The 25,983-nt window shown below is 43.4% G+C and overlaps 1 protein-coding gene across 1 annotated transcript in view; it reads left to right on the top strand.

Annotated features, from left to right (window-relative positions):
• The first annotated feature begins 164 nt into the window (after nucleotides 1-164).
• LOC103040788 (cadherin-like protein 26) overlaps nucleotides 165-25,983 on the top strand; it is a 28,950-nt gene continuing 3,131 nt past the window's right edge. The window contains exons 1-10 of the mRNA XM_049462973.1: nucleotides 165-281; nucleotides 2,323-2,421; nucleotides 14,556-14,705; nucleotides 14,927-15,065; nucleotides 15,666-15,841; nucleotides 16,324-16,455; nucleotides 18,848-19,030; nucleotides 20,198-20,487; nucleotides 21,693-21,835; nucleotides 23,163-23,387. Of these exons, the coding sequence (XP_049318930.1) occupies nucleotides 228-281; nucleotides 2,323-2,421; nucleotides 14,556-14,705; nucleotides 14,927-15,065; nucleotides 15,666-15,841; nucleotides 16,324-16,455; nucleotides 18,848-19,030; nucleotides 20,198-20,487; nucleotides 21,693-21,835; nucleotides 23,163-23,387 (1,591 nt within the window). The 5' untranslated portion in view covers nucleotides 165-227. The remainder of the gene's footprint in view (nucleotides 282-2,322; nucleotides 2,422-14,555; nucleotides 14,706-14,926; nucleotides 15,066-15,665; nucleotides 15,842-16,323; nucleotides 16,456-18,847; nucleotides 19,031-20,197; nucleotides 20,488-21,692; nucleotides 21,836-23,162; nucleotides 23,388-25,983) is intronic.

The following is a 25,983-nucleotide window of genomic DNA, read 5'->3' as shown; positions in this document are numbered from 1 at the left end:
GTTAATAGTAGCAGATAATATAATGGTATGTGTATGTGAGTGGGCACAGTACCTGAGAAACAGAAAGCAGCTCCGCTCGTACCTGACAATCTTCTTCTGCTGGATTTCCAGAGAAATTCACTAAATCTCCTCCCACACCAACTTTAAATGAGCGGTGAGTCTGAAACCTGCCATCAAATCACAGCAGCAGCAGCAAGAGGAGATACCTGAGCACAACAGACAGCAGGATGAGAGGCTTTAACAGTGTCATCTTCATTATCTTCTTTATCTTCAGTCTGACTGTGAGTATACCACCTCTATCTCTCATCTCAAACTATTAGAATATCATTGAAACGTTCTTTATTTTCAGTAATTCAGTTTTTAAAATGTAAAATTAATTTATTATACAGATGTATTAAACACAAAATTATCTATTTTAAGAGTTTATTTATTGTATTGTTAATTATTGTTGATTATGGCTCACAGCCAATGATAAACCCCAAAAATCAGAGTCTCAGACAATTAGAATATTATATAATGAGACCAATTGGTACTTTCGGTACACAGTGTGGGCAGTGTGCCAAATCCTGCTGGAAAATGAAATCCACATCTCCATAAAATCATCACTGATTGGTGGAAACTTGGACTATCTATCTATCAATATGTGTATCAATATTTACTCTGAATAAACACTCATATAAAACATATAGAGGAAAAATAACCGTCACTATAAACAACAATTTTCTAAAGCATTCATGTAGTAATTAGCATGTAGTTTATAATAATATTAACATTACTAACAGTGATATAATAATAATAATAATAATAATAATAATAATAATAATAATAATAGTGATCTACTGGAAGTAATAATAACAGTAATAGTAGTATTAATGATGACATTAATTAACAGTCATAGTAGCACTAGTAATAAAAGTAGTTGTAGTTGTTAGTATATTTTTAATATTAAGAGTAATAATATCAATATCAGTAATATCATAAAACAGTTAAAGTAGTACAATAATAGTAATAGTACTAATAATAGTAATATTAAATAGAAATACTACTACTACTACTACTACTACTAATAATAATAATAATAATAATTATAATAATTATAATAATAATAATGCTAGTCATAGTAGAACTAGTATATTATACAGTCTAACAATAGTAAAAGTAATAAAAACAAAAATAATGCTACTGATAATAGTAATAAAGGTAATAATAATGACAGTAATAGACTGTCATAGACTGGCTCTTTTATCAGCAGTGTGATGCATTAGTTTAAACTGCAGTTTAAATAATAAGCAGCACTTTCTGATCTAATCTGATCTAATTTCTTGTTCCTAATCTGATCTCACGCCTAAAACCAAAATACCCCTATTTTAACCGTCACGCCAAAGACAGGTGCATTATGGGTGGTGTGTGGTATTGTGCTACTGGTGGCTGTGCTCAGGTTACAGAGTTCCACTGTAGAGAGAGAGAGAGAGAGAGAGAGAGAGAGAGAGGATAGACTGCTATAAACCGGTAACACTTCATTTCTTCTCTTTAACCAGAGATCTGATCCATGAATTTCCTCAGAAATGACCTTCAGAAGACCTTCCTGTAGAAACAACACCTTAACAAACCCCTGTTACACTGTTTAACAGATACAGACAAAAACTCTGAAAGTTCATTAATGTTCAATAGTACTGCTCAACAAACTAAAAAAGATTTGTCAGTGTGTCTTTGCTATCGTAACGACAGGAAAAGTACACCTTGCATGTCTCGAAACGAAGCACAAAAGGCATGTGCTAATTCTCTTAATTAATCATGGGTGTGTTTAATTTTGGGCGTAACATGAAATAAACAAATCAGAGTGTCTCTTCCTCATCATCCCCTTTAAGAGTAGATCAGGTGAGCTCTGACTATAACTCTGCTATTGTAACGGTGCAGCTACCTGGACGTGTCCAACAAACTCTTCTCAGCAGAGGAAACTGAGCTGCTGGTTGACGCTGTGAAGGAGCTCCAGCAGCTCATTTACAGGAACAGCAATGTTATTTTATTTACTATTCTGTTTATTGTTGATGTAAAAGTTGGGTTTGTGCACTGCTGCGTTGCCAAGATAGTGATGAACGTCTGACTGTTGGCATCTGTCTAGGTTGTATTCAGTCAGTGGAGCTCCTGTGTTTTCTGTTACCAAGATAAACAAGATAAAACTCCAGAAATGTACCTGAACACACCTCATTTCCAGAACACCACGCCCATCAGTGTAGATATATTCAGAAGATCTGCTGCTGTTTAAATGTCAGTAGTCGTTTTATTCAGAGTGTACTGAGTTTTGTGATGTTTCTTCAGCAGGTTTGGGAGGTGGATGCCGGCTGGAAACTGGATTATTTACCCATGAACTTTACTCTGGAGGAGGAGCACAGCGGGGTCTTCCCCTACACTCTGGCTCAGGTAGGTGAAATTTTATATTCTTACAGTATTTATCGCTTTTTCACCAAAATAACTCTGTTCAGGCTTAAAATCACTGGATTTCACCAGTTTTAGTGGAACCGTCAAAATGTCACATCATACATCATCAACAGGGGGCGCTAAAGAACCTAGTATACGTTGGTTCACGCTGTCTTTCTCTCTCACTCTCTCGCTCCATCTTTTCCTCTTTCTCTCACGGTGTCTGTCCTTTACTTGTCTCTCCTGTCTCTTCCACTCTGTCACTCATTCCCTGACTCACTCTGTCTCTCCCTCTCTCACTTGCCCTGTCTTTCTTTTACTTGCACTGTCTTTCTCTCATTCCCACTCTCACTTTCTCTCCCTCTCTCTAACTCTCACTCGCGCTGTCTCTCTCTAACTCTCACTCGCGCTGTCTCTCTCTCACTCTCACTCGTGCTGTCTCTCTCTAACTCTCACTCGCGCTGTCTTTCTCTCACTCTCATTAGCGCTGTATCTCTCTCACTCTCACTCGCGCTGTCTTTCTCTCACTCTCACTCGCGTTGTCTCTCTCTCACTCTCACTCGCGCTGTCTCTTTCTCACTCTCACTCGCGCTGTCTTTCTCTCACTCTCACTCGCGTTGTCTCTCTCTCACTCTCACTCGCGCTGTCTCTTTCTCACTCTCACTCGCGCTGTCTTTCTCTCACTCTCACTCGCGTTGTCTCTCTCTCACTCTCACTCGCGCTGTCTCTTTCTCACTCTCACTCGCGCTGTCTTTCTCTCACTCTCACTCGCGCTCTCTCTTTCTAACTCTCACTCGCACTGTTTTTATCTCCCTATCAAGTTCAAGTTCAATAAAGCTTTATTGGCATGACTGTCACAAGGTACACTGTTGCCAAAGCAGACAAACAATACACAAATATAAACACAATGAAAAAAGAAAATCTAATAAAACAACTTAAACAAGAAGAGATTAAATAATATTGATATGAAAAATATTAAATATTAAATATGAAATAACAATGTTAACAATAATAATGGCATATCAATGAAAAGAGATATAGATATAGAATCTAAATATAAACTAGATTGCAGTTCCTGCAGAAACTGCGAGTGTGATTGCAGTGCTGGCTGGTATCTGCTAAGGTGTTGCTAGGTGGTTGCTAAGGTGTTGCTAGGTGGTTGCTAAGGTGTTGCTATGGTATCCGGGGTGGTTGCTAAGATGTTGCTAGGTGGTTGCTAGGTGGTTGCTAAGGTATTGCTAGGCGGTTGCTAAGGTGTTGCTATGGTATCCGGGATGGTTGCTAAGGTGTTGCTAGGTGGTTGCTAGGGTGTTGCTAGGCGGTTGCTAAGGTGTTGCTATGGTATCCGGGGTGGTTGCTAAGGTGTTGCTAGGTGGTTGCTAGGTGGTTGCTAGGCGGTTGCTAAGGTGTTGCTATGGTATCCGGGGTGGTTGCTAAGGTGTTGCTAGGTGGTTGCTAGGTGGTTGCTAGAGTGTTGCTAGGCGGTTGCTAAGGTGTTGCTATGGTATCCAGGGTGGTTGCTAAGGTGTTGCTAGGTGGTTGCTAGGTGGTTGCTAGGGTGTTGCTAGGCGGTTGCTAAGGTGTTGCTACGGTATCCGGGGTGGTTGCTAAGGTGTTGCTAGGTGGTTGCTAGGTGGTTGCTAGGGTGTTGCTAGGCGGTTGCTAAGGTGTTGCTATGGTATCCAGGGTGGTTGCTAAGGTGTTGCTAGGTGGTTGCTAGGTTGTTGCTAGGGTGTTGCTAGGCGGTTGCTAAGGTGTTGCTATGGTATCCGGGGTGGTTGCTAAGGTGTTGCTAGGTGGTTGCTAGGTGGTTGCTAGGTGGTTGCTAGGCGGTTGCTAAGGTGTTGCTATGGTATCCGGGGTGGTTGCTAAGGTGTTGCTAAGTGGTTGCTATGCGGTTGCTAAGGTGTTGCTAGGCGGTTGCTAAGGTGTTGCTATGGTATCCGGGGAGGATGCTAAGGTGTTGCTAGGTGGTTGCTAGGTGGTTGCTAAGGTGTTGCTAGGCGGTTGCTAAGGTGTTGCTATGGTATCTGTGGTGGTTGCTATGGTGTTTCTAGGTGGTTGCTAGGTGATTTATATGCATTTATACGCAACGTGCAAATACATCAATTAGCTATGCACGCTAGGTTGCTCTGGCCGTTCGGGGGTGTCCAAACTTTTGACCCGTGGCTCCATTACACACAGTACTGGGGGGCCGGGGTGTCCAAACTTTTGACCCATGGCTCCATTACACACAGTACTGGGGGGCCGGGGTGTCCAAACTTTTGACCTAATGCTGTTTTATCCCATAGCTGCTCCATACACTCACAGTACTGGAGTTCTAGCTACCTGTCCTTCGATCTAGCTGCCGTCCTCCGATTGGCCCCATTCATTCCTATGGGGCCACTTCGTACGACATTCGTACGAAATCTGTACGTCGTAACGTTTCGTAACGCATATTTTCGGAAAGAGCTCAATAAGTTCTACAGGTCCTCAATTGGTTTCATCTTCGTATCTCAAAAATTGCGACGTCCACGGACGTGCAAAGTTCTGCCCATTCATTTTCTATGGGCAAAAAAACGCGTACTTACGAAGTTTTTACGAAAAACGTAAGTCCGATCGGAAAGCTGTATACAAGCCCACCATTCCCGATATGTACGAACGTTTTCTCTTTTGAACAAAGTCGATATTTCGAAAACTGCGGCACTAGTTAACCGGACAAAAAACAGGTGGAATAATAATAATAACTAGATTGCAGTTCCTACAGAAACTGCGAGTGTGATTGCAGTGCTGGCTGGTATCTGCTATGGTGTTGCTAAGGTGTTGCTATGGTATCCGGGGTGGTTGCTAAGGTGTTGCTAGGTGGTTGCTAAGGTGTTGCTAGGCGGTTGCTAAGGTGTTGCTATGGTATCCGGGGTGGTTGCTAAGGTGTTGCTAGGTGGTTGCTAGGTGGTTGCTAGGGTGTTGCTAGGCGGTTGCTAAGGTGTTGCTATGGTATCCGGGGTGGTTGCTAAGGTGTTGCTAGGTGGTTGCTAGGTGGTTGCTAGGGTGTTGCTAGGCGGTTGCTAAGGTGTTGCTATGGTATCTGGGGTGGTTGCTAAGGTGTTGCTAGGTGGTTGCTAGGGTGTTGCTAGGCGGTTGCTAAGGTGTTGCTATGGTATCCGGGGTGGTTGCTAAGGTGTTGCTAGGTGGTTGCTAGGGTGTTGCTAGGCGGTTGCTAAGCTGTTGCTATGGTATCCGGGGTGGTTGCTAAGGTGTTGCTAGGTGGTTGCTAGGTGGTTGCTAAGGTGTTGCTATCCGGTTGCTAAGGTGTTGCTATGGTATCCGGGGTGGTTGCTAAGGTGTTGCTAGGTGGTTGCTAGGTGGTTGCTAAGGTGTTGCTAGGCGGTTGCTAAGGTGTTGCTATGGTATCCGGGGTGGTTGCTAAGGTGTTGCTAGGTGGTTGCTAGGTGGTTGCTAGGGTGTTGCTAGGCGGTTGCTAAGGTGTTGCTATGGTATCCGGGGTGGTTGCTAAGGTGTTGCTAGGTGGTTGCTAGGTTGTTGCTAGGGTGTTGCTAGGCGGTTGCTAAGGTGTTGCTATGGTATCCGGGGTGGTTGCTAAGGTGTTGCTAGGTGGTTGCTAGGTGGTTGCTAGGGTGTTGCTAGGCGGTTGCTAAGGTGTTGCTATGGTATCCGGGGTGGTTGCTAAGGTGTTGCTAGGTGGTTGCTAAGGTGTTGCTATGGTATCCGGGGTGGTTGCTAAGGTGTTGCTAGGCGGTTGCTAAGGTGTTGCTATGGTATCCGGGGTGGTTGCTAAGGTGTTGCTAAGTGGTTGCTATGCGGTTGCTAAGGTGTTGCTAGGCGGTTGCTAAGGTGTTGCTATGGTATCCGGTGAGGTTGCTAAGGTGTTGCTAGGTGGTTGCTAGGTGGTTGCTAAGGTGTTGCTAGGCGGTTGCTAAGGTGTTGCTATGGTATCTGTGGTGGTTGCTATGGTGTTTCTAGGTGGTTGCTAGGTGATTTATATGCATAAATTAGATTAAATGGTGTTTGCACGTTGCTACGCAACGTGCAAATACATCAATCAGCTATGCACGCTAGGTTGCTCTGGCCGTTCGGGGGTGTCCAAACTTTTGACCCGTGGCTCCATTACACACAGTACTGGGGGGCCGGGGTGTCCAAACTTTTGACCCATGGCTCCATTACACACAGTACTGGGGGGGGCCGGGGTGTCCAAACTTTTGACCTAACGCTGATTTATCCCATAGCTGCTCCATACACTCACAGTACTGGAGTTCTAGCTACCTGTCCTTCGATCTAGCTGCCGTCCTCCGATTGGCCCCATTCATTCCAATGGGGCCACTTCGTACGACATTCGTACGAAATCCGTACGTCGTAACTTTTCGTAACGCATATTTTCGGAAAGAGCTCAATAAGTTCTACAGGTCCTCAATTGGTTTCATCTTCGTATTTCAAAAATTGCGACGTCCACGGGCGTGCAAAGTTCTGCCCATTCATTTTCAATGGTCAAAAAAACGCGTACTTACGAAGTTTTTACGAAAAACGTAAGTCCGATCGGAAAGCTGTATACAAGCCCACCATTCCCGATATGGACGCACGTTTTCTCTTTTGAACGAAGTCGATATTTCGAAAACTGCGGCACTAGTTAACCGGACAAAAAACAGGTGGAATAATAATAATAACTAGATTGCAGTTCCTACAGAAACTGCGAGTGTGATTGCAGTGCTGGCTGGTATCTGCTATGGTGTTGCTAAGGTGTTGCTATGGTATCCGGGGTGGTTGCTAAGGTGTTGTTAGGTGGTTGCTAAGGTGTTGCTAGGCGGTTGCTAAGGTGTTGCTATGGTATCCGGGTGGTTGCTAAGGTGTTGCTAAGTGGTTGCTAGGTGGTTGCTAAGGTGTTGCTAGGCGGTTGCTAAGGTGTTGCTATGGTATCCGGGTGGTTGCTAAGGTGTTGCTAGGTGGTTGCTAGGTGGTTGCTAAGGTGTTGCTAGGTGGTTGCTAAGGTGTTGCTAGGCGGTTGCTAAGGTGTTGCTAGGCGGTTGCTAAGGTGTTGCTATGGTATTTGGGGTGGTTGCTAAGGTGTTGCTAGGTGGTTGCTAGGTGGTTGCTAAGGTGTTGCTAGGCGGTTGCTAAGGTGTTGCTATGGTATCCGGGGTGGTTGCTAAGGTGTTGCTAGGTGGTTGCTAGGTGGTTGCTAGGGTGTTGCTAGGCGGTTGCTAAGGTGTTGCTATGGTATCTTGGGTGGTTGCTAAGGTGTTGCTAGGTGGTTGCTAGGTGGTTGCTATGGTGTTGCTAGGCGGTTGCTAAGGTGTTGCTACGGTATCCGGGGTGGTTGCTAAGGTGTTGCTAGGTGGTTGCTAGGTGGTTGCTAGGGTGTTGCTAGGCGGTTGCTAAGGTGTTGCTATGGTATCCGGGGTGGTTGCTAAGGTGTTGCTAGGTGGTTGCTAGGTGGTTGCTAGGGTGTTGCTAGGCGGTTGCTAAGGTGTTGCTATGGTATCCGGGGTGGTTGCTAAGGTGTTGCTAGGTGGTTGCTAGGTGGTTGCTAGGGTGTTGCTAGGCGGTTGCTAAGGTGTTGCTATGGTATCCGGGGTGGTTGCTAAGGTGTTGCTAGGTGGTTGCTAGGTGGTTGCTAGCGTGTTGCTAGGCGGTTGCTAAGGTGTTGCTATGTATCCGGGGTGGTTGCTAAGGTGTTGCTAGGTGGTTGCTAGGTGGTTGCTAAGGTGTTGCTAGGCGGTTGCTAAGGTGTTGCTATGGTATCCGGGGTGGTTGCTAAGGTGTTGCTAGGTGGTTGCTAGGTGGTTGCTAAGGTGTTGCTAGGCGGTTGCTAAGGTGTTGCTATGGTATCCGGGGTGGTTGCTAACGTGTTGCTAGGTGTTTGCTAGGTGGTTGCTAAGGTGTTGCTAGGCGGTTGCTAAGGTGTTGCTATGGTATCCGGGGTGGTTGCTAAGGTGTTGCTAGGTGGTTGCTAGGTGGTTGCTAAGGTGTTGCTAGGTGGTTGCTAAGGTGTTGCTATGGTATCCGGGGTGGTTGCTAAGGTGTTGCTAGGTGGTTGCTAGGTGGTTGCTAAGGTGTTGCTAGGTGGTTGCTAGGTGATGTATATGCATAAATTAGATTAAATGGTGTTTGCACGTTGCTACGCAACGTGCAAATACATCAATCAGCTATGCACGCTAGGTTGCTTTGGCCGTTCGGGGGTGTCCAAACTTTTGACCCGTGGCTCCATTACACACAGTACTGGGGGGGCCGGGGTGTCCAAACTTTTGACCCGTGGCTCCATTACACACAGTACTGGGGGGCCGGGGTGTCCAAACTTTTGACCTAATGCTGTTTTATCCCATAGCTGCTCCATTACACACAGTACTGGAGTTCTAGCTACCTGTCCTTCGATCTAGCTGCCGTCCTCCGATTTGCCCCATTCATTCCAATGGGGCCACTTCGTACGACAATCGTACGAAATCCGTACGACGTAACTTTTCGTAACGCATATTTTCGGAAAGAGCTCAATAAGTTCTACAGGTCCTCAATTGGTTTCATCTTCGTATTTCAAAAATTGCGACGTCCACGGGCGTGCAAAGTTCTGCCCATTCATTTTCAATGGGCAAAAAAACGCGTACTTACGAAGTTTTTACGAAAAACGTAAGTCCGATCGGAAAGCTGTATACAAGCCCACCATTCCCGATATGGACGCACGTTTTCTCTTTTGAACGAAGTCGATATTTCGAAAACTGCGGCACTAGTTAACCGGACAAAAAACAGGTGGAATAATAATAATAATAACTAGATTGCAGTTCCTGCAGAAACTGCGAGTGTGATTGCAGTGCTGGCTGGTATCTGCTGTGGTGTTGCTAAGGTGTTGCTAAGTGGTTGCTAAGGTGTGGCTATGGTATCCGGGGTGGTTGCTAAGGTGTTGCTAAGTGGTTGCTAGGTGGTTGCTAAGGTGTTGCTAGGCGGTTGCTAAGGTGTTGCTATGGTACCTGGGGTGGTTGCTAAGGTGTTGCTAGGTGGTTGCTAAGGTGTTGCTAGGCGGTTGCTAAGGTGTTGCTATGGTATCCGGGGTGGTTGCTAAGGTGTTGCTAGGTGGTTGCTAAGGTGTTGCTAGGCGGTTGCTAAGGTGTTGCTATGGTATCCGGGGTGGTTGCTAAGGTGTTGCTAGGTGGTTGCTAGGTGGTTGCTAAGGTGTTGCTAGGCGGTTGCTAAGGTGTTGCTATGGTATCCGGGGTGGTTGCTAAGGTGTTGCTAGGTGGTTGCTAGGGTGTTGCTAGGCGGTTGCTAAGGTGTTGCTATGGTATCCGGGGTGGTTGCTAAGGTGTTGCTAGGTGGTTGCTAGGGTGTTGCTAGGCGGTTGCTAAGGTGTTGCTATGGTATCCGGGGTGGTTGCTAAGGTGTTGCTAGGTGGTTGCTAGGTGGTTGCTAGGGTGTTGCTAGGCGGTTGCTAAGGTGTTGCTATGATATCCGGGGTGGTTGCTAAGGTGTTGCTAGGTGGTTGCTAGGTGGTTGCTAGGGTGTTGCTAGGCGGTTGCTAAGGTGTTGCTATGGTATCCGGGGTGGTTGCTAAGGTGTTGCTAGGTGGTTGCTAGGGTGTTGCTAGGCGGTTGCTAAGGTGTTGCTATGGTATCCGGGGTGGTTGCTAAGGTGTTGCTAGGTGGTTGCTAGGTGGTTGCTAAGGTGTTGCTATGGTATCTGGGGTGGTTGCTAAGGTGTTGCTAGATGGTTGCTAGGTGGTTGCTATGGTGTTGCTAGGTGGTTGCTAAGGTGTTGCTATGGTATCCGGGGTGGTTGCTATGGTGTTTCTAGGTGGTTGCTAGGTGATGTATATGCATAAATTTGATTAAATGGTGTTTGCACGTTGCTACGCAACGTGCAAATACATCAATCAGCTATGCACGCTAGGTTGCTCTGGCCGTTCGGGGGTGTCCAAACTTTTGACCCGTGGCTCCATTACACACAGTCCTGGGGGGCCGGGGTGTCCAAACTTTTGACCCGTGGCTCCATTACACACAGTACTGGGGGGCCGGGGTGTCCAAACTTTTGACCTAATGCTGTTTTATCCCATAGCTGCTCCATACACTCACAGTACTGGAGTTCTAGCTACCTGTCCTTCGATCTAGCTGCCGTCCTCCGATTGGCCCCATTCATTCCAATGGGGCCACTTCGTACGACATTCGTACGAAATCCGTACGTCGTAACTTTTCGTAACGCATATTTTCGGAAAGAGCTCAATAAGTTCTACAGGTCCTCAATTGGTTTCATCTTAGTATTTCAAAAATTGCGACGTCCACGGGCGTGCAAAGTTCTGCCCATTCATTTTCAATGGGCAAAAAAACGCGTACTTACGAAGTTTTTACGAAAAACGTAAGTCCGATCGGAAAGCTGTATACAAGCCCACCATTCCCGATATGGACGCACGTTTTCTCTTTTGAACGAAGTCGATATTTCGAAATCTGCGGCACTAGTTAACCGGACAAAAAACAGGTGGAATAATAATAATAAGAATAATAATAATAAAAACTAGATTGCAGTTCCTGCAGAAACTGCGAGTGTGATTGCAGTGCTGGCTGGTATCTGCTAAGGTGTTGCTAGGTGGTTGCTAAGGTGTTGCTAGGTGGTTGCTAAGGTGTTGCTGTGGTATCTGGGGTGGTTGCTAAGATGTTGCTAGGTGGTTGCTAAGGTATTGCTAGGCGGTTGCTAAGGTGTTGCTATGGTATCCAGGATGGTTGCTAAGGTGTTGCTAGGTGGTTGCTAGGGTGTTGCTAGGCGGTTGCTAAGGTGTTGCTATGGTATCCGGGGTGGTTGCTAAGGTGTTGCTAGGTGGTTGCTAGGGTGTTGCTAGGCGGTTGCTAAGGTGTTGCTATGGTATCTGGGGTGGTTGCTAAGGTGTTGCTAGGTGGTTGCTAGGGTGTTGCTAGGCGGTTGCTAAGGTGTTGCTATGGTATCCGGGGTGGTTGCTAAGGTGTTGCTATGGTATCCGGGGTGGTTGCTAAGGTGTTGCTAGGTGGTTGCTAAGGTGTTGCTAGGCGGTTGCTAAGGTGTTGCTATGGTATCTGGGGTGGTTGCTAAGGTGTTGCTAGGTGGTTGCTAGGTGGTTGCTAGGGTGTTGCTAGGAGGTTGCTAAGGTGTTGCTATGGTATCCGGGGTGGTTGCTAAGGTGTTGCTAGGTGGTTGCTAGGTGGTTGCTAGGGTGTTGCTAGGCGGTTACTAAGGTGTTGCTATGGTATCCGGGGTGGTTGCTAAGGTGTTGCTAGGTGGTTGCTAGGGTGTTGCTAGGCGGTTGCTAGGTGGTTGCTAAGGTGTTGCTATGGTATCCGGGGTGGTTGCTAAGGTGTTGCTAGGTGGTTGCTAGGTGGTTGCTAGGGTGTTGCTAGGCGGTTGCTAAGGTGTTGCTATGGTATCCGGGGTGGTTGCTAAGGTGTTGCTAAGTGGTTGGTAGGTGGTTGCTAAGGTGTTGCTAGGCGGTTGCTAAGGTGTTGCTATGGTATCCGGGGTGGTTGCTAAGGTGTTGCTAGGTGGTTGCTAGGGTGTTGCTAGGCGGTTGCTAAGATGTTGCTATGGTATCCGGGGTGGTTGCTAAGGTGTTGCTATGGTATCCGGGGTGGTTGCTAAGGTGTTGCTAGGTGGTTGCTAAGGTGTTGCTAGGCGGTTGCTAAGGTGTTGCTATGGTATCTGGGGTGGTTGCTAAGGTGTTGCTAGGTGGTTGCTAGGTGGTTGCTAGGGTGTTGCTAGGCGGTTGCTAAGGTGTTGCTATGGTATCCGGGGTGGTTGCTAAGGTGTTGCTAGGTGGTTGCTAGGTGGTTGCTAGGGTGTTGCTAGGCGGTTACTAAGGTGTTGCTATGGTATCCGGGGTGGTTGCTAAGGTGTTGCTAGGTGGTTGCTAGGTGGTTGCTAGGGTGTTGCTAGGCGGTTGCTAGGTGGTTGCTAAGGTGTTGCTATGGTATCCGGGGTGGTTGCTAAGGTGTTGCTAGGTGGTTGCTAGGTGGTTGCTAGGGTGTTGCTAGGCGGTTGCTAAGGTGTTGCTATGGTATCCGGGGTGGTTGCTAAGGTGTTGCTAAGTGGTTGGTAGGTGGTTGCTAAGGTGTTGCTAGGCGGTTGCTAAGGTGTTGCTATGGTATCTGGGGTGGTTACTAAGGTGTTTCTAGGTGGTTGCTAGGTGGTTGCTAAGGTGTTGCCAGGCGGTTGCTAAGGTGTTGCTATGGTATCTGGGGTGGTTGCTAAGGTGTTGCTAGGTGGTTGCTAGGTGGTTGCTAGGGTGTTGCTAGGCGGTTGCTAAGGTGTTGCTATGGTATCCGGGATGGTTGCCAAGGTGTTGCTAGGTGGTTGCTAGGTGGTTGCTAGGGTGTTGCTAGGCGGTTGCTAAGGTGTTGCTATGGTATCCGGGGTGGTTGCTATGGTGTTTCTAGGTGGTTGCTAGGTGATGTATATGCATCAATTAGATTAAATGGTGTTTGCACGTTGCTACGCAACGTGCAAATACATCAATCAGCTATGCACGCTAGGTTGCTCTGGCCGTTCGGGGGTGTCCAAACTTTTGACCCGTGGCTCCATTACACACAGTACTGGGGGGCCGGGGTGTCCAAACTTTTGACCCATGGCTCCATTACACACAGTTCTGGGGGGGGGGGGCCGGGGTGTCCAAACTTTTGACCTAACGCTGATTTATCCCATAGCTGCTCCATACACTCACAGTACTGGAGTTCTAGCTACCTGTCCTTCGATCTAGCTGCCGTCCTCCGATTGGCCCCATTCATTCCAATGGGGCCACTTCGTACGACATTCGTACGAAATCCGTACGTCGTAACTTTTCGTAACGCATATTTTCGGAAAGAGCTCAATAAGTTCTACAGGTCCTCAATTGGTTTCATCTTCGTATCTCAAAAATTGCGACGTCCACGGGCGTGCAAAGTTCTGCCCATTCATTTTCAATGGTCAAAAAAACGCGTACTTACGAAGTTTTTACGAAAAACGTAAGTCCGATCGGAAAGCTGTATACAAGCCCACCATTCCCGATATGGACGCACGTTTTCTCTTTTGAACGAAGTCGATATTTCGAAAACTGCGGCACTAGTTAACCGGACAAAAAACAGGTGGAATAATAAGAAGAAGAAGAAGAAGAAGAAGAAGAATAAGACTTAAGAAGATCAGTACTGTGATTGCATTACTGCAATCACACTAATAATAATAAGAAGAAGAATAAGACTTAAGAAGAACAGTACTGTGATTGCATTACTGCAATCACACTAATAAGAAGAATAAGACTTAAGAAGAACAATACTGTGATTGCATTACTGCAATCACACTAATAAGAAGAAGAAGAATAAGACTTAAGAAGAACAATACTGTGATTGCATTACTGCAATCACACTAATAAGTGAACAGTAGGGGGTAATATTGATTAATAATGGATATTGATTATTGTTTAGAGTGGTTGTCTCTCAGGTTGTGACAGGCTGTGATATAGAGAGCTGAGAGTGGGAGGAGTTTACTCTTCTCTCCTAATAAACAGGAGAGTTTCTCATTGTTACTGTAGTGCAGGAACTCAGGAGAGACGTCGATCATTTGTCCATAATATCTCTCTCTGATCTGGGCGTACCTGGGACACTCGGTCAGAAAGTGCAACTCTGTCTCTCACTCGAGCTCACTCCCTCTCTCTCACAGTCTTTCTTTCACTTGCGCTGTCTCTCTTTCTCTCACTTGCAATGTTTCTCCCTCTTTCTCTCACTCGTGCTGTCTCTTTGTCTTTTGCACTCTTTTTCTCTCACTCGCGCTGTTTCTCCCTTTCTGTCACTCTTGCTGTCTCTTTGTCTCTCGCACTGTCTTTCTCTCACTTGTGCTTTTTCTTTCTCTATTTCTCTCTTGCGCTGTCTCTATTTCACTCGCTCTATCTATCCCTCTCCCTTACCTACACTGTCTTTCTCTCACTCGCTCTGTCTCTCCCCCTCTCATGCTGTCTTTTTCTCGCTCGCTCTGTCTCTCTCTCTCTAACTCTCACTCGCGCTGTCTTTCTCTCGCTCATATTTTTGGTCAAAATGTAGAACAAGGAATAGAGAAAAGTTTGGGTATCGGTACCGAATTCGTATCTTATCAGCACCGGAAATGTTAAAACGTATTGAACATTTTAAAACATGTTATATTATTATTATATGTGTTGTATATGTTGTTTTTTTTAGCTGGATATGGAAAAGGAATCTCTGCTCGGATGCTCGGTCTCTGGACCAGGCGTTACAGAGGAACCAGTGGGAATCTTCCACATCGATAAGAACCGAGCCGTGATCCAGGTCCATCAGAAAGTGGACTATGAGGAACATCAGAACTTCATGGTAAACCTTTCTGATTCACACGCTCTTTTATAAACTTTTAATACATTTTACTGAGAGATAAAGACTTCCTATTAAACTTTATTGAGCAAGAACTAAAATAATTATTAAAAATACTATGCAGATGCGTCTAATATAAAAAAATAGAATATAATTAAAAAGTCACTTTATTTCAGTAATTCAGCAGTGTGTGTTTGTGTGTGTGTGTGTGTGTGTGTGTGTAGATCAGAATGGACTGCATTAGCTCTGATAAGGTGCACACCAGGCTGGGAGTTGAGATCCAGGTTATGGATATTAATGATAACGCTCCGGAGTTTGATAAAGAGAAATACGAGATCAGCGTAGAGGAATCAACTCCACAAGGTAAAGATCTGATTATTAATTATCATGTACAACAGATACAATTAAACTGAATTTTTGTTTCTGATTAACTCTTATTGATCTGTTCATCAGCAGTTTATAAAGGGAATGTGTATAAAATAGTTCTCTTTTTTCTCTAGTATTTTCTTTATAGTTTCTTGTATTTGTCTATATTTAAACAGATGTATATTTATCTGATGCTTCTGTTCTGTCATCTGCACTACTGAACTATTGTATATTTTATCTCATTTTATATCATATTATCTCATCTTATCTTATCTTTTCTTATTTTATCCTCATCTTCTTGTCTTTTCTTATCTTATCTCATCTTTTATTATATTCTACATTATTACATATCTTATCTTATATTATCGTATGGTTTTGGTGTAAATAGCTCATATCCTCTTTAGACTACTACTATGTATTTACTATATAATTTATGAATTAATATAAATAACAAAATAAACAGGAACTAAAATGTGAGGATAATTTTAGTTTATTTTACCAAAAGGACCCAAAAAATTATATTTAAATTATATATACATACATAAAATATTAATTTTTATTAAATGTGTGTGTGTGTGTGTGTGTGTGTGTGTGTAGGTTCTGAGCTGGTATCAGTGAGTGCGGTGGATCTGGATGACAGAAGCTCGGGTAACGGACTCTTCAGCTTCAGCATCGCCTCCGTTACTCCTCCTCCTCCCTCCAGCCTGCAGTTCTTCATCACCCAGCAGAACAACAGCGGCCTCGTCTCATTCAGGGGCTGCCTTGACTACGAGGTTCGTTCAGAATCTGACTGCAGTCTTACTGTTACCATAGCAACTACAACACGCAACACCAGAGCAACCACCGAGCAAAAATACCATATAGAACAAGCTATACCATAACAACAAACCTTCAGCAACTCTTTGGCTACCAAACCTTCACCACCATCCCCCAGCAACCACCTAGCCACACCGTAGCAAGCAAAGTTTAAAGCATAGCAACACCTTGTCAACCTCCTAGCAAAACCGTAGAAATCACATAAAAACACCTAAGTAACCAAGCGTAGCAAACCTAGCAACAGCCTGGTAACATCTTACTAAGCAGCTCCCATACCATAGCAACACCTTAGCCACCACCTGCTCTACCATAGAAACAGCTTAGCAACCATCTAATTTATCACAGCAACACTACAGAACTTCGGTTTACAGTTACAGTGCAAATATACGCATACAATTGTGCACGTTATTTATTTATTTATTTGTTTATTTAAATGAAGGAGGCCCAGAGTTACACTATAGTGGTGGAAGCAAAGGATCATGGGAGGAGCGTGCAGCTGTCCAGCTCAGCTACTGTTATAATCAACATCATCGACAACAACGACCACCGACCACAACTGTCCGTCACACCAGTGAGTAACATTATAATACTCACAATAATCCAGAGCAGTACTGTATAATCAGACCAGTGAGTAACATTATAATACTCACAATAATCCAGAGCAGTACTGTATAATCAGACCAGTGAGTAACATTATAATACTCACAATAATCCAGAGCGGTACTGTATAATCAGACCAGTGAGTAACATTACTCACAATAATCCAGAGTCACTGTATAATCAGACCAGTGAGTAACATTATAATACTCACAATAATCCAGAGCAGTACTGTATAATCAGACCAGTGAGTAACATTATAATACTCACAATAATCCAGAGCGGTACTGTATAATCAGACCAGTGAGTAACATTATAATCAAATCAAAATCAAATCAAATTTATTTGTATAGCGCTTTTTACAACAGGTGTTGGCACAAAGCAGCTTTACAGAAACATGATTACAGGACAAAGAATCAGGCAAAACATTACACATAGAAAATACAGAATACAGAACCCCCAGTGAGCGCGGAGGCAAGGAAAAACTCCCTCAGAGCTGCAGGAGGAGGAAGAAACCTTGGGAGGACCAAGACTCACATTAAAGGGGGGACCATCCTACCACTGGTCAAACGGCTTTTAAATTAAAATTTAAAAAGTCTTTTATACATCTATATAGGTTTTATGTACTCAGGAGTGTAATAGCGCCACTAATGGCTTGGATGTAATCTGTAGTGGAGAGTAAGATGGTCGATGAGCAGCTGATCTGTGGTGGTGGTGGAGAAGAGCTGACTTCAGAAACTTCCATCAGTCTGGCCGGACAGGAGACGCGAGAGCCTGAGGGTCCAACATCGGTATCGGGTCAGACAGGTGGGCAGTCAGTAACTCGGAGGAAGGCAGAGAGATGGAATTAGTTTTGACTGGATTTATGCAAAACTGAGAATATTAAAACATTATCAGAGTGTGGCAAATGACTCCGGCAGAACTGAATAAAACAGCCTAACTAAAGGCAGAGAGCCAGAAGGTAACATAGACATGGAGGCACCCTGAAACACCAGCATCCACCCACTCCACCGTCCACAAACCTGAGTGACCGTGTGCAGTGGGAGAACAACAGCACCAGCATCTCAGTTTACCACAATTTCCTCTGTCCATGAACCCCTGAATCTGCAGCCTTATCTAAAGGGAAAAACATTAATTACCAAAAGCTAAACTAAACAAGTAAGTTTTCAGTCTAGACTTAAAGATTGAGACTGTGTCTGAGTCCCGAACATATTCGGGGAGATTATTCCTCGGGGAGATTATAATACTCACAATAATCCAGAGCGGTACTGTATAATCAGACCAGTGAGTAACATTACTCACAATAATCCAGAGCGGTACTGTATAATCAGACCAGTGAGTAACATTATAATACTCACAATAATCCAGAGCAGTACTGTATAATCAGACCAGTGAGTAACATTACTCACAATAATCCAGAGCGGTACTGTATAATCAGACCAGTGAGTAACATTATAATACTCACAATAATCCAGAGCAGTACTGTATAATCAGACCAGTGAGTAACATTATAATACTCACAATAATCCAGAGCGGTACTGTATAATCAGACCAGTGAGTAACATTACTCACAATAATCCAGAGTCACTGTATAATCAGACCAGTGAGTAACATTATAATACTCACAATAATCCAGAGCAGTACTGTATAATCAGACCAGTGAGTAACATTATAATACTCACAATAATCCAGAGTCACTGTATAATCAGACCAGTATTATAAGTTAAATTTAGGTTAAGGGTTGGGTAGAGTGAGGTAGACTGAGGTAGAGTAAAGTGGATGTACAGTGATGTATAGAGTGCGGTAGAGTGAGATAAAGTGGTGTAGAGTGTGGTAGAGTAAGGTAGAGTAAGGTAGAGTGAGGTAGATTTAGTTAGAGTAAGGTAGAGTAAGGTAGAGTGAGCTAGAGTAAGGTAGAGTGAGGTAGAGTGAGGTAGAGTAAGGTAGAGTGAGGTAGATTTAGTTAGAGTAAGGGTAGAATGAGGTAGAATGGGTTAGAGAGAGGTAGAGGTAGGGTTAGGTAGAGTAAAGTAGAGTAAGGTAAAGGGAAGGAGATTGTGGGTAGAGTGAGGTAGAGTGAGGTAAAGTAATGTAGAGTGAGGTAGAGTGAGGTATAGTGAGTGTAGAGTGAGAGTAGAGTGAGGTAGAGTGAGGTATAGTGAGTGTAGAGTGAGTGTAGAGTGAGGTAGAGTGAGGTAGAGTGAGAGTAGTGTGAGGTAAAGTGAGGTAGAATGAGGTAGTAGTACTAAAGTGCTAAAAAAACATGAAAAGCTTAAAGGAAGTTAGGATATTATTTTATAACATTTGCTTATTAATTATGATTAATTTATTATAACAGTGTGTGTTGTGTCTCTGGTGACCTGCAGGGCGGCGGTAGAGTGCGGGAGGGAGAGAGCGGGGTGGTGATCTACAGGCTGGAGGTAACTGATGGAGATCAGAGAGGTTCTGCAGGGTGGAGAGCTAAATACTCTCTACACGGAGAAAAACAAGAGAACTTCAGGATCGAGACGGAACCCACAACAAACCGAGGAATCCTGTCTGTAACCACGGTAACAGAATGTTACTTTATTACTCTAGAAACCTTTGAAGTATAGGTATTCTAATGTAGACATTTAAAAATGCAAATATTAGCAGTCACCTAGAAACAACTTACAAACTAATAACTATACCATGACACCCCTTGCAATAACTTAGTATTATCTTTTCAACCGATCTGTTACGTTAGCAACAGCACTTTAGCTACAACCTAGCAACAGTTTATTAACCAACCGGTACCTTAGCAACCACAAGGTAACACCAAAGCAACACCGTAAAAAACATTAACAATCACATAGAAACAGCTAGCAAGAGGTTGGAAGCATCTTAGCATCCAGCCTGTCACATTTGCAACCACCTAGCAGCACCTTAGCAACTAACCTGTTACCTTGGCACCTACATAGCAACACCTTAGTAGCCAACCTCTCACCCGAGCAACCACATAATAACACATTATCAGCTACATTGTAATACTTTAACAACAATCTAGCAGCACCTTAGCAATCACCCTGTTACCTTAGCAACCACATAGTAACACCTTAGCCACACAGTAGAAACCATCAGCAGCACATAGCAACACCATAGGCACCAACATCTACACCATAGCAACAGCTAATAAGAGCTTAGTAGCATCTTAGCAACCAGCCTGTTAAATTAGCAACCACATAGTAACACCTTATTGTCTACATAGTTATACCTTAACAACGATCAAGCAGCACCTTTGCAACCACCCTGTTACCTTAGCAAGTGACACTAGTGAAACTTTAGCCACACATTAGAAACCATTAGCAAACACATAGCAACACCATAGGCACAATCTACACCATAGTAACAAGAGCTTAGAAGCATCTTAAGAACCAAGCTGTTACATTAGCAACCACATAGTAACACCTTATCATCTACATAAACCTTAACTACAATCTAGCAGTACCTTAACGACCAAATAGTAACATCTTAGAAACCATTAGCAACCACATAGCAACACTAGGTACCAACAACTACACCATAGGAACAGCTTAAAAGCATCTTAGCAACCAGCCTGTTACATTAGCAACCATTAAGCAACACCTTAGCAACATACCTGTCACCTGAACGAACACATAGTAACTTCTTAGTAGCTACATAGTAATACCTTAACAATGATCTAGTCTATAATATAAGCGCTTGGTTCTGTGGTTTAGCCGCTGGATGTTGAGGACAGTTCTGAGCTGAATCTGTTGGTCAGCGTGGAGAACGAGGAGCCGCTGGTCTCCTGTACGGTAAAGAGACGGAGGGACGGGGGACTGTGGGACGTGGACTATTTCAGACAGAGCTCCGGTGCTGCTCTGCTGAGCTTCCCCGTCACCGTCACCGTGGAGACCGCCAACCACCCTGAAGAACACGTCAGCGTTCTGGAGAACACCGCACCTGGATACAACCTGTGGACCTTTACCCCAACCCACCAGGACCTCAACTCACCTGGAAACATCAGGTAAGAGAAGATACACTTATGTATGAGAGGTCAGTGTGCAGGTGGTGATGCTTCATCTCGATAAGGAGATCTGCGCAAGTGCAGCAATCAGGAAAAATCACGTTTTTTATGCATTATGTAGGAGAACGATACAAACCATTTTTAAGGTTTTTATCAGATTTATCAGTGACTTTAACTAACCTAAATGCAAGCCTTAAAGCTAAGCTAATTCAGCTAGCATTAGGTTAGCTAGCTAGATCTTTGCATTAGCTAACCTAGCTAACATTAGCTGAAACATTCCCCACTGAAATAAAGCAGTTAACATTAGCTAACCTAGCTAACCTTAGCTAAAACATTCAGTTTAAACTATAGCTTGCTAGCTACCATTAGTTGGTGTTCACCACTTAGTATTTGGTGCTTATCACTTAGTATGTGGTGCTCACCACTTAGTATTTGGTGCTTATCACTTACTATATGGTGCTTACAACTTACTATCTGGTGCAAAATATATGTTTCTGAAACGGAAACCTGACCATCAGTTTCCAGCATTTTAGTCTTCTGAATGTATCTACACTGATGGGCGTGGTGTTCTGGAAATGAGGTGTGTTCAGGTACATTTCTGGAGTTTTGCTTGTTTATCTTGGTAACAGAAAACACAGGAGCTCCACTGACTGAATACAACCTAGACAGACGCCAACAGTCAGACGTTCATCGCTATCTCGGTAACACAGCAGTGCACAAACCCAACTTTTACATCAACAATAAACAGAATAGTAAATAAAATAACATTAAGTAAGTAGCTGCACTGTTAAAATAGCAATCGTCCAAAGTCAGAGCTCACCTGACTCTTAAAGGGAATGATGAGCAAGAGACACTCTGATTGGTTTATTCACGCCACGCCCAAAATTAACCACACCCATCATTAATTAAGAGAATTAGAACATGCCTTTTGAGCTTTTTTTTGAGCTGAGTGAGATGTACTTTTCCTGTTGTTACGATAGCAAAGACACACTCACACACTGAAAGCCTTTTTATGGGGAAAGCTTTGTAACGCCCTCTTGTGGCACAAAACAGAACTGTATCGTTATGTATGCAGCAGTCAGTCATACATATCATTTTTTATTGTAGTTTTAATGTAAAACGGATTTTTCAACCAATACAATTGTGAGGTTAGAAGTAATTTTTGTATATTAATTATTATTCTCTCTTTCTCTTTTTCTCTTTAGGTTTGTTAAAGGAGAAGATGTAGATAACTGGGTGAAGGTGGACTCGGAAACTGGTCAGGTGTCCACAGTAAAGGTTCTGGACAGAGAGTCTCCCTTTGTTAAAGACAGCACTTACACCGTCACCGTCTACGCTATAGACCAGAGTACGATATATAATACAAACAACTCTGTATTATACACAGAGTGATCTATTTTAAGTGTTTATTTCTTTTATTGTTGATGATTAAATCAGTGTCTCAGAAAATTCGAAAATTATACAAGACCAATTGGTACTTTTAGTACTCAGTGTGGGCATTGTGCCAAATCCTGCTGGAAAAGGAAATCCTCATCTCCATAAAAGATGTCGTCAGCAGAGGGAAGCTGTAAGATATGAAGAGCTGTAAGATTTTGTGGGAAAACAAAACTGCACTGACTTTAGACTTGATAATAAAACACAGTGGATCAACACCAGCAGATGACAGACATGACTCTCCATTAAACCATCACTGATCATCAGTCAATTTTACATTTCATTTAATGAAAATCAAGGGATCAGAGTCTGGAGGAAGAGTGGAGAGACACACAGTCCAAACTGCTCGAGGTCTAGTGTGAAGTTTCCACCAATCAGTGATGATTGACAACTTTTATGGAGATGTGGATTTCATTTTCCAGCAGGACTTGGCACACTGCCCACACTGTGTTCCAAAAGTACCAATTGGTCTGATATAATATTATAATTTTCTGAGACACTGATTTTTGGGTTTTAATTGTCTGTAAGCCATAATCATTAACAATCAAATAAATAAACGCTTAAAATAAAATAAGAAACTCTGTGTTTAACCCTCCTGTTTTATTCCGGGTCAATTTGACCCTTTTTAAAGTTTGTAGATCTAGGAAAAATAGTTACAAGTATTTTTTTTTCAGTACAAATCTTTTTCTGCTTGCTTTAATTAGTGTAATCAACATATAATATGAAAGTAGTTCATCTCAAATTTTTGCAAAAACTAAAACTAAAACCAAATTGCAATGTTACGTTTTAATATTATGTAAAACTATTGTGTTTTATTTGTTGGTCTTTCAAAAGTAATAGTAAAAGTAGTGAAACATTAAAAAGGTTTGAACATGAAAAAACTAGTGAATTATCCTAATTGAAGCATTACCTGTTAGAGGTAAGGAACACCACTGCACTGATATTGATAGAATAATTAGTAATGGTAGTAAAAATATATTTACACTGCATTTAAGGTTTTTTGGGGGGTTTCAGACCATCTTTTGGATGGTTAAACATGCACCGGGTCAAACTGACCCCGGAACACCATTACTGTTCCTGACGAATTAATATAATAGGAGGGTTTATACATCTATATAATATATGAGTTTCACATTTTAACTGAATTACTGAAATAAAGCCACTTTTCAATGATATTCTGATGGATGGATATGATAGATGATGGCTAAACAAATCCACACTGTTCTTCTCTGATCCTCCAGGTGAGCCTCCAATGACAGGGACCGGTACGCTGATCATCCACCTGCTGGATCAGAATGATAACCTGCCCTCGCTGCAGGTAAACAGGCTGGAGATGTGTTTATCTGATAAACCCACCTGGATCAACATCACTGCTGTAGATCTGGACCTGCCTCCGTTCAGCGGACCCTTCAGCTACCAACTGCTGGGGGACGTGGAGGAGAAGTGGAGGATCGAACCCAGCCACGGTAAATACCTTACCTGTACCTGTACACCTGTACAAACTAATCACCTGTACATCACCTGTATAACCCCATCACCTGTACAAACTAATCACCTGTACATCACCTGTACAAACTAATCACCTGTACATCACCTGTATAACCCCATCACCTATAAAACAACTGTATAACCCCATCACCTATAAAACAACTGTATAACCCCATCACCTGTACATCACCTGTACAAACTAATCACCTGTACATCACCTGTACAAACTAATCACCTGTACATCACCTGTACAACCCCTATCACCTGTACATCACCTGTACAAACTAATCACCTGTACATCACCTGTATAACCCCATCACCTGTACAACACCTGTACAAACTAATCACCTGTACATCACCTGTATAACCCCATCACCTGTACAACACCTGTACAAACTAATCACCTGTACATCACCTGTATAACCCCATCATCTATACAACAACTGTATCACCCCATCACCTGTACATCACCTGTATAACCCCATCACCTAAACAACAACTGTATAACCCCATCACCTGTACATCACCTGTAAAAACTAATCACCTGTACATCACCTGTATAACCCCTATCACCTGTACATCACCTGTACAAACTAATCACCTGTACAACACCTGTATAACCCCATCACCTGTACATCACCTGTACAAACTAATCACCTGTACATCACCTGTATAACCCCATCACCTGTACAACACCTGTACAAACTAATCACCTGTACATCACCTGTATAACCCCATCACCTGTACAACACCTGTACAAACTAATCACCTGTACATCACCTGTATAACCCCATCACCTGTACAACACCTGTACAAACTAATCACCTGTACATCACCTGTATAACCCCATCACCTGTACATCACCCTTTACAAACTAATCACCTGTACATCACCTGTACAAACTAATCACCTGTATAACCCCATCACCTGTACATTACCTGTACAAACTAATCACAAGTACATCACCTGTATAACCCCATCACCTGTACAACACCTGTATAACCCCATCACCTGTACATCACCCTTTACAAACTAATCACCTGTACATCACCTGTATAACCCCATCACCTGTACATCACCTGTACAAACTAATCACCTGTACATCACCTGTATAACCCCATCACCTGTACATCACCTGTACAAACTAATCACCTGTACATCACCTGTATAACCCCATCACCTGTACAACACCTGTACAAACTAATCACCTGTACAACACCTGTATAACCCCATCACCTGTACATCACCTGTATAACCCCATCACCTGTACATCACCTGTACAAACTAATCACCTGTACATCACCTGTATAACCCCATCACCTATAAAACAACTGTATAACCCCATCACCTGTACATCACCTGTACAAACTAATCACCTGTACATCACCTGTACAAACTAATCACCTGTACATCACCTGTACAACCCCTATCACCTGTACATCACCTGTACAAACTAATCACCTGTACATCACCTGTATAACCACATCACCTGTACAACACCTGTACAAACTAATCACCTGTACATCACCTGTATAACCCCATCACCTGTACAACACCTGTACAAACTAATCACCTGTACATCACCTGTATAACCCCATCATCTATACAACAACTGTATCACCCCATCACCTGTACATCACCTGTATAACCCCATCACCTAAACAACAACTGTATAACCCCATCACCTGTACATCACCTGTAAAAACTAATCACCTGTACATCACCTGTATAACCCCTATCACCTGTACATCACCTGTACAAACTAATCACCTGTACAACACCTGTATAACCCCATCACCTGTACATCACCTGTACAAACTAATCACCTGTACATCACCTGTATAACCCCATCACCTGTACAACACCTGTACAAACTAATCACCTGTACATCACCTGTATAACCCCATCACCTGTACAACACCTGTACAAACTAATCACCTGTACATCACCTGTATAACCCCATCACCTGTACAACACCTGTACAAACTAATCACCTGTACATCACCTGTATAACCCCATCACCTGTACATCACCCTTTACAAACTAATCACCTGTACATCACCTGTACAAACTAATCACCTGTATAACCCCATCACCTGTACATTACCTGTACAAACTAATCACAAGTACATCACCTGTATAACCCCATCACCTGTACAACACCTGTATAACCCCATCACCTGTACATCACCCTTTACAAACTAATCACCTGTACATCACCTGTATAACCCCATCACCTGTACATCACCTGTACAAACTAATCACCTGTACATCACCTGTATAACCCCATCACCTGTACATCACCTGTACAAACTAATCACCTGTACATCACCTGTATAACCCCATCACCTGTACAACACCTGTACAAACTAATCACCTGTACAACACCTGTATAACCCCATCACCTGTACATCACCTGTATAACCCCATCACCTGTACATCACCTGTACAAACTAATCACCTGTACATCACCTGTATAGCCCCATCACCTGTACAACACCTGTACAAACTAATCACCTGTACAACACCTGTATAACCCCATCACCTGTACATCACCTGTATAACCGCATCACC

The sequence above is a fragment of the Astyanax mexicanus genome, chromosome 13, assembly GCF_023375975.1.
Source record: "Astyanax mexicanus isolate ESR-SI-001 chromosome 13, AstMex3_surface, whole genome shotgun sequence".
In the NCBI taxonomy this organism is placed as follows: Eukaryota; Metazoa; Chordata; class Actinopteri; order Characiformes; family Acestrorhamphidae; genus Astyanax; species Astyanax mexicanus.
Note: the sequence above shows the minus strand (reverse complement) of the source record. Positions and strands in the feature narration are given on the sequence as shown.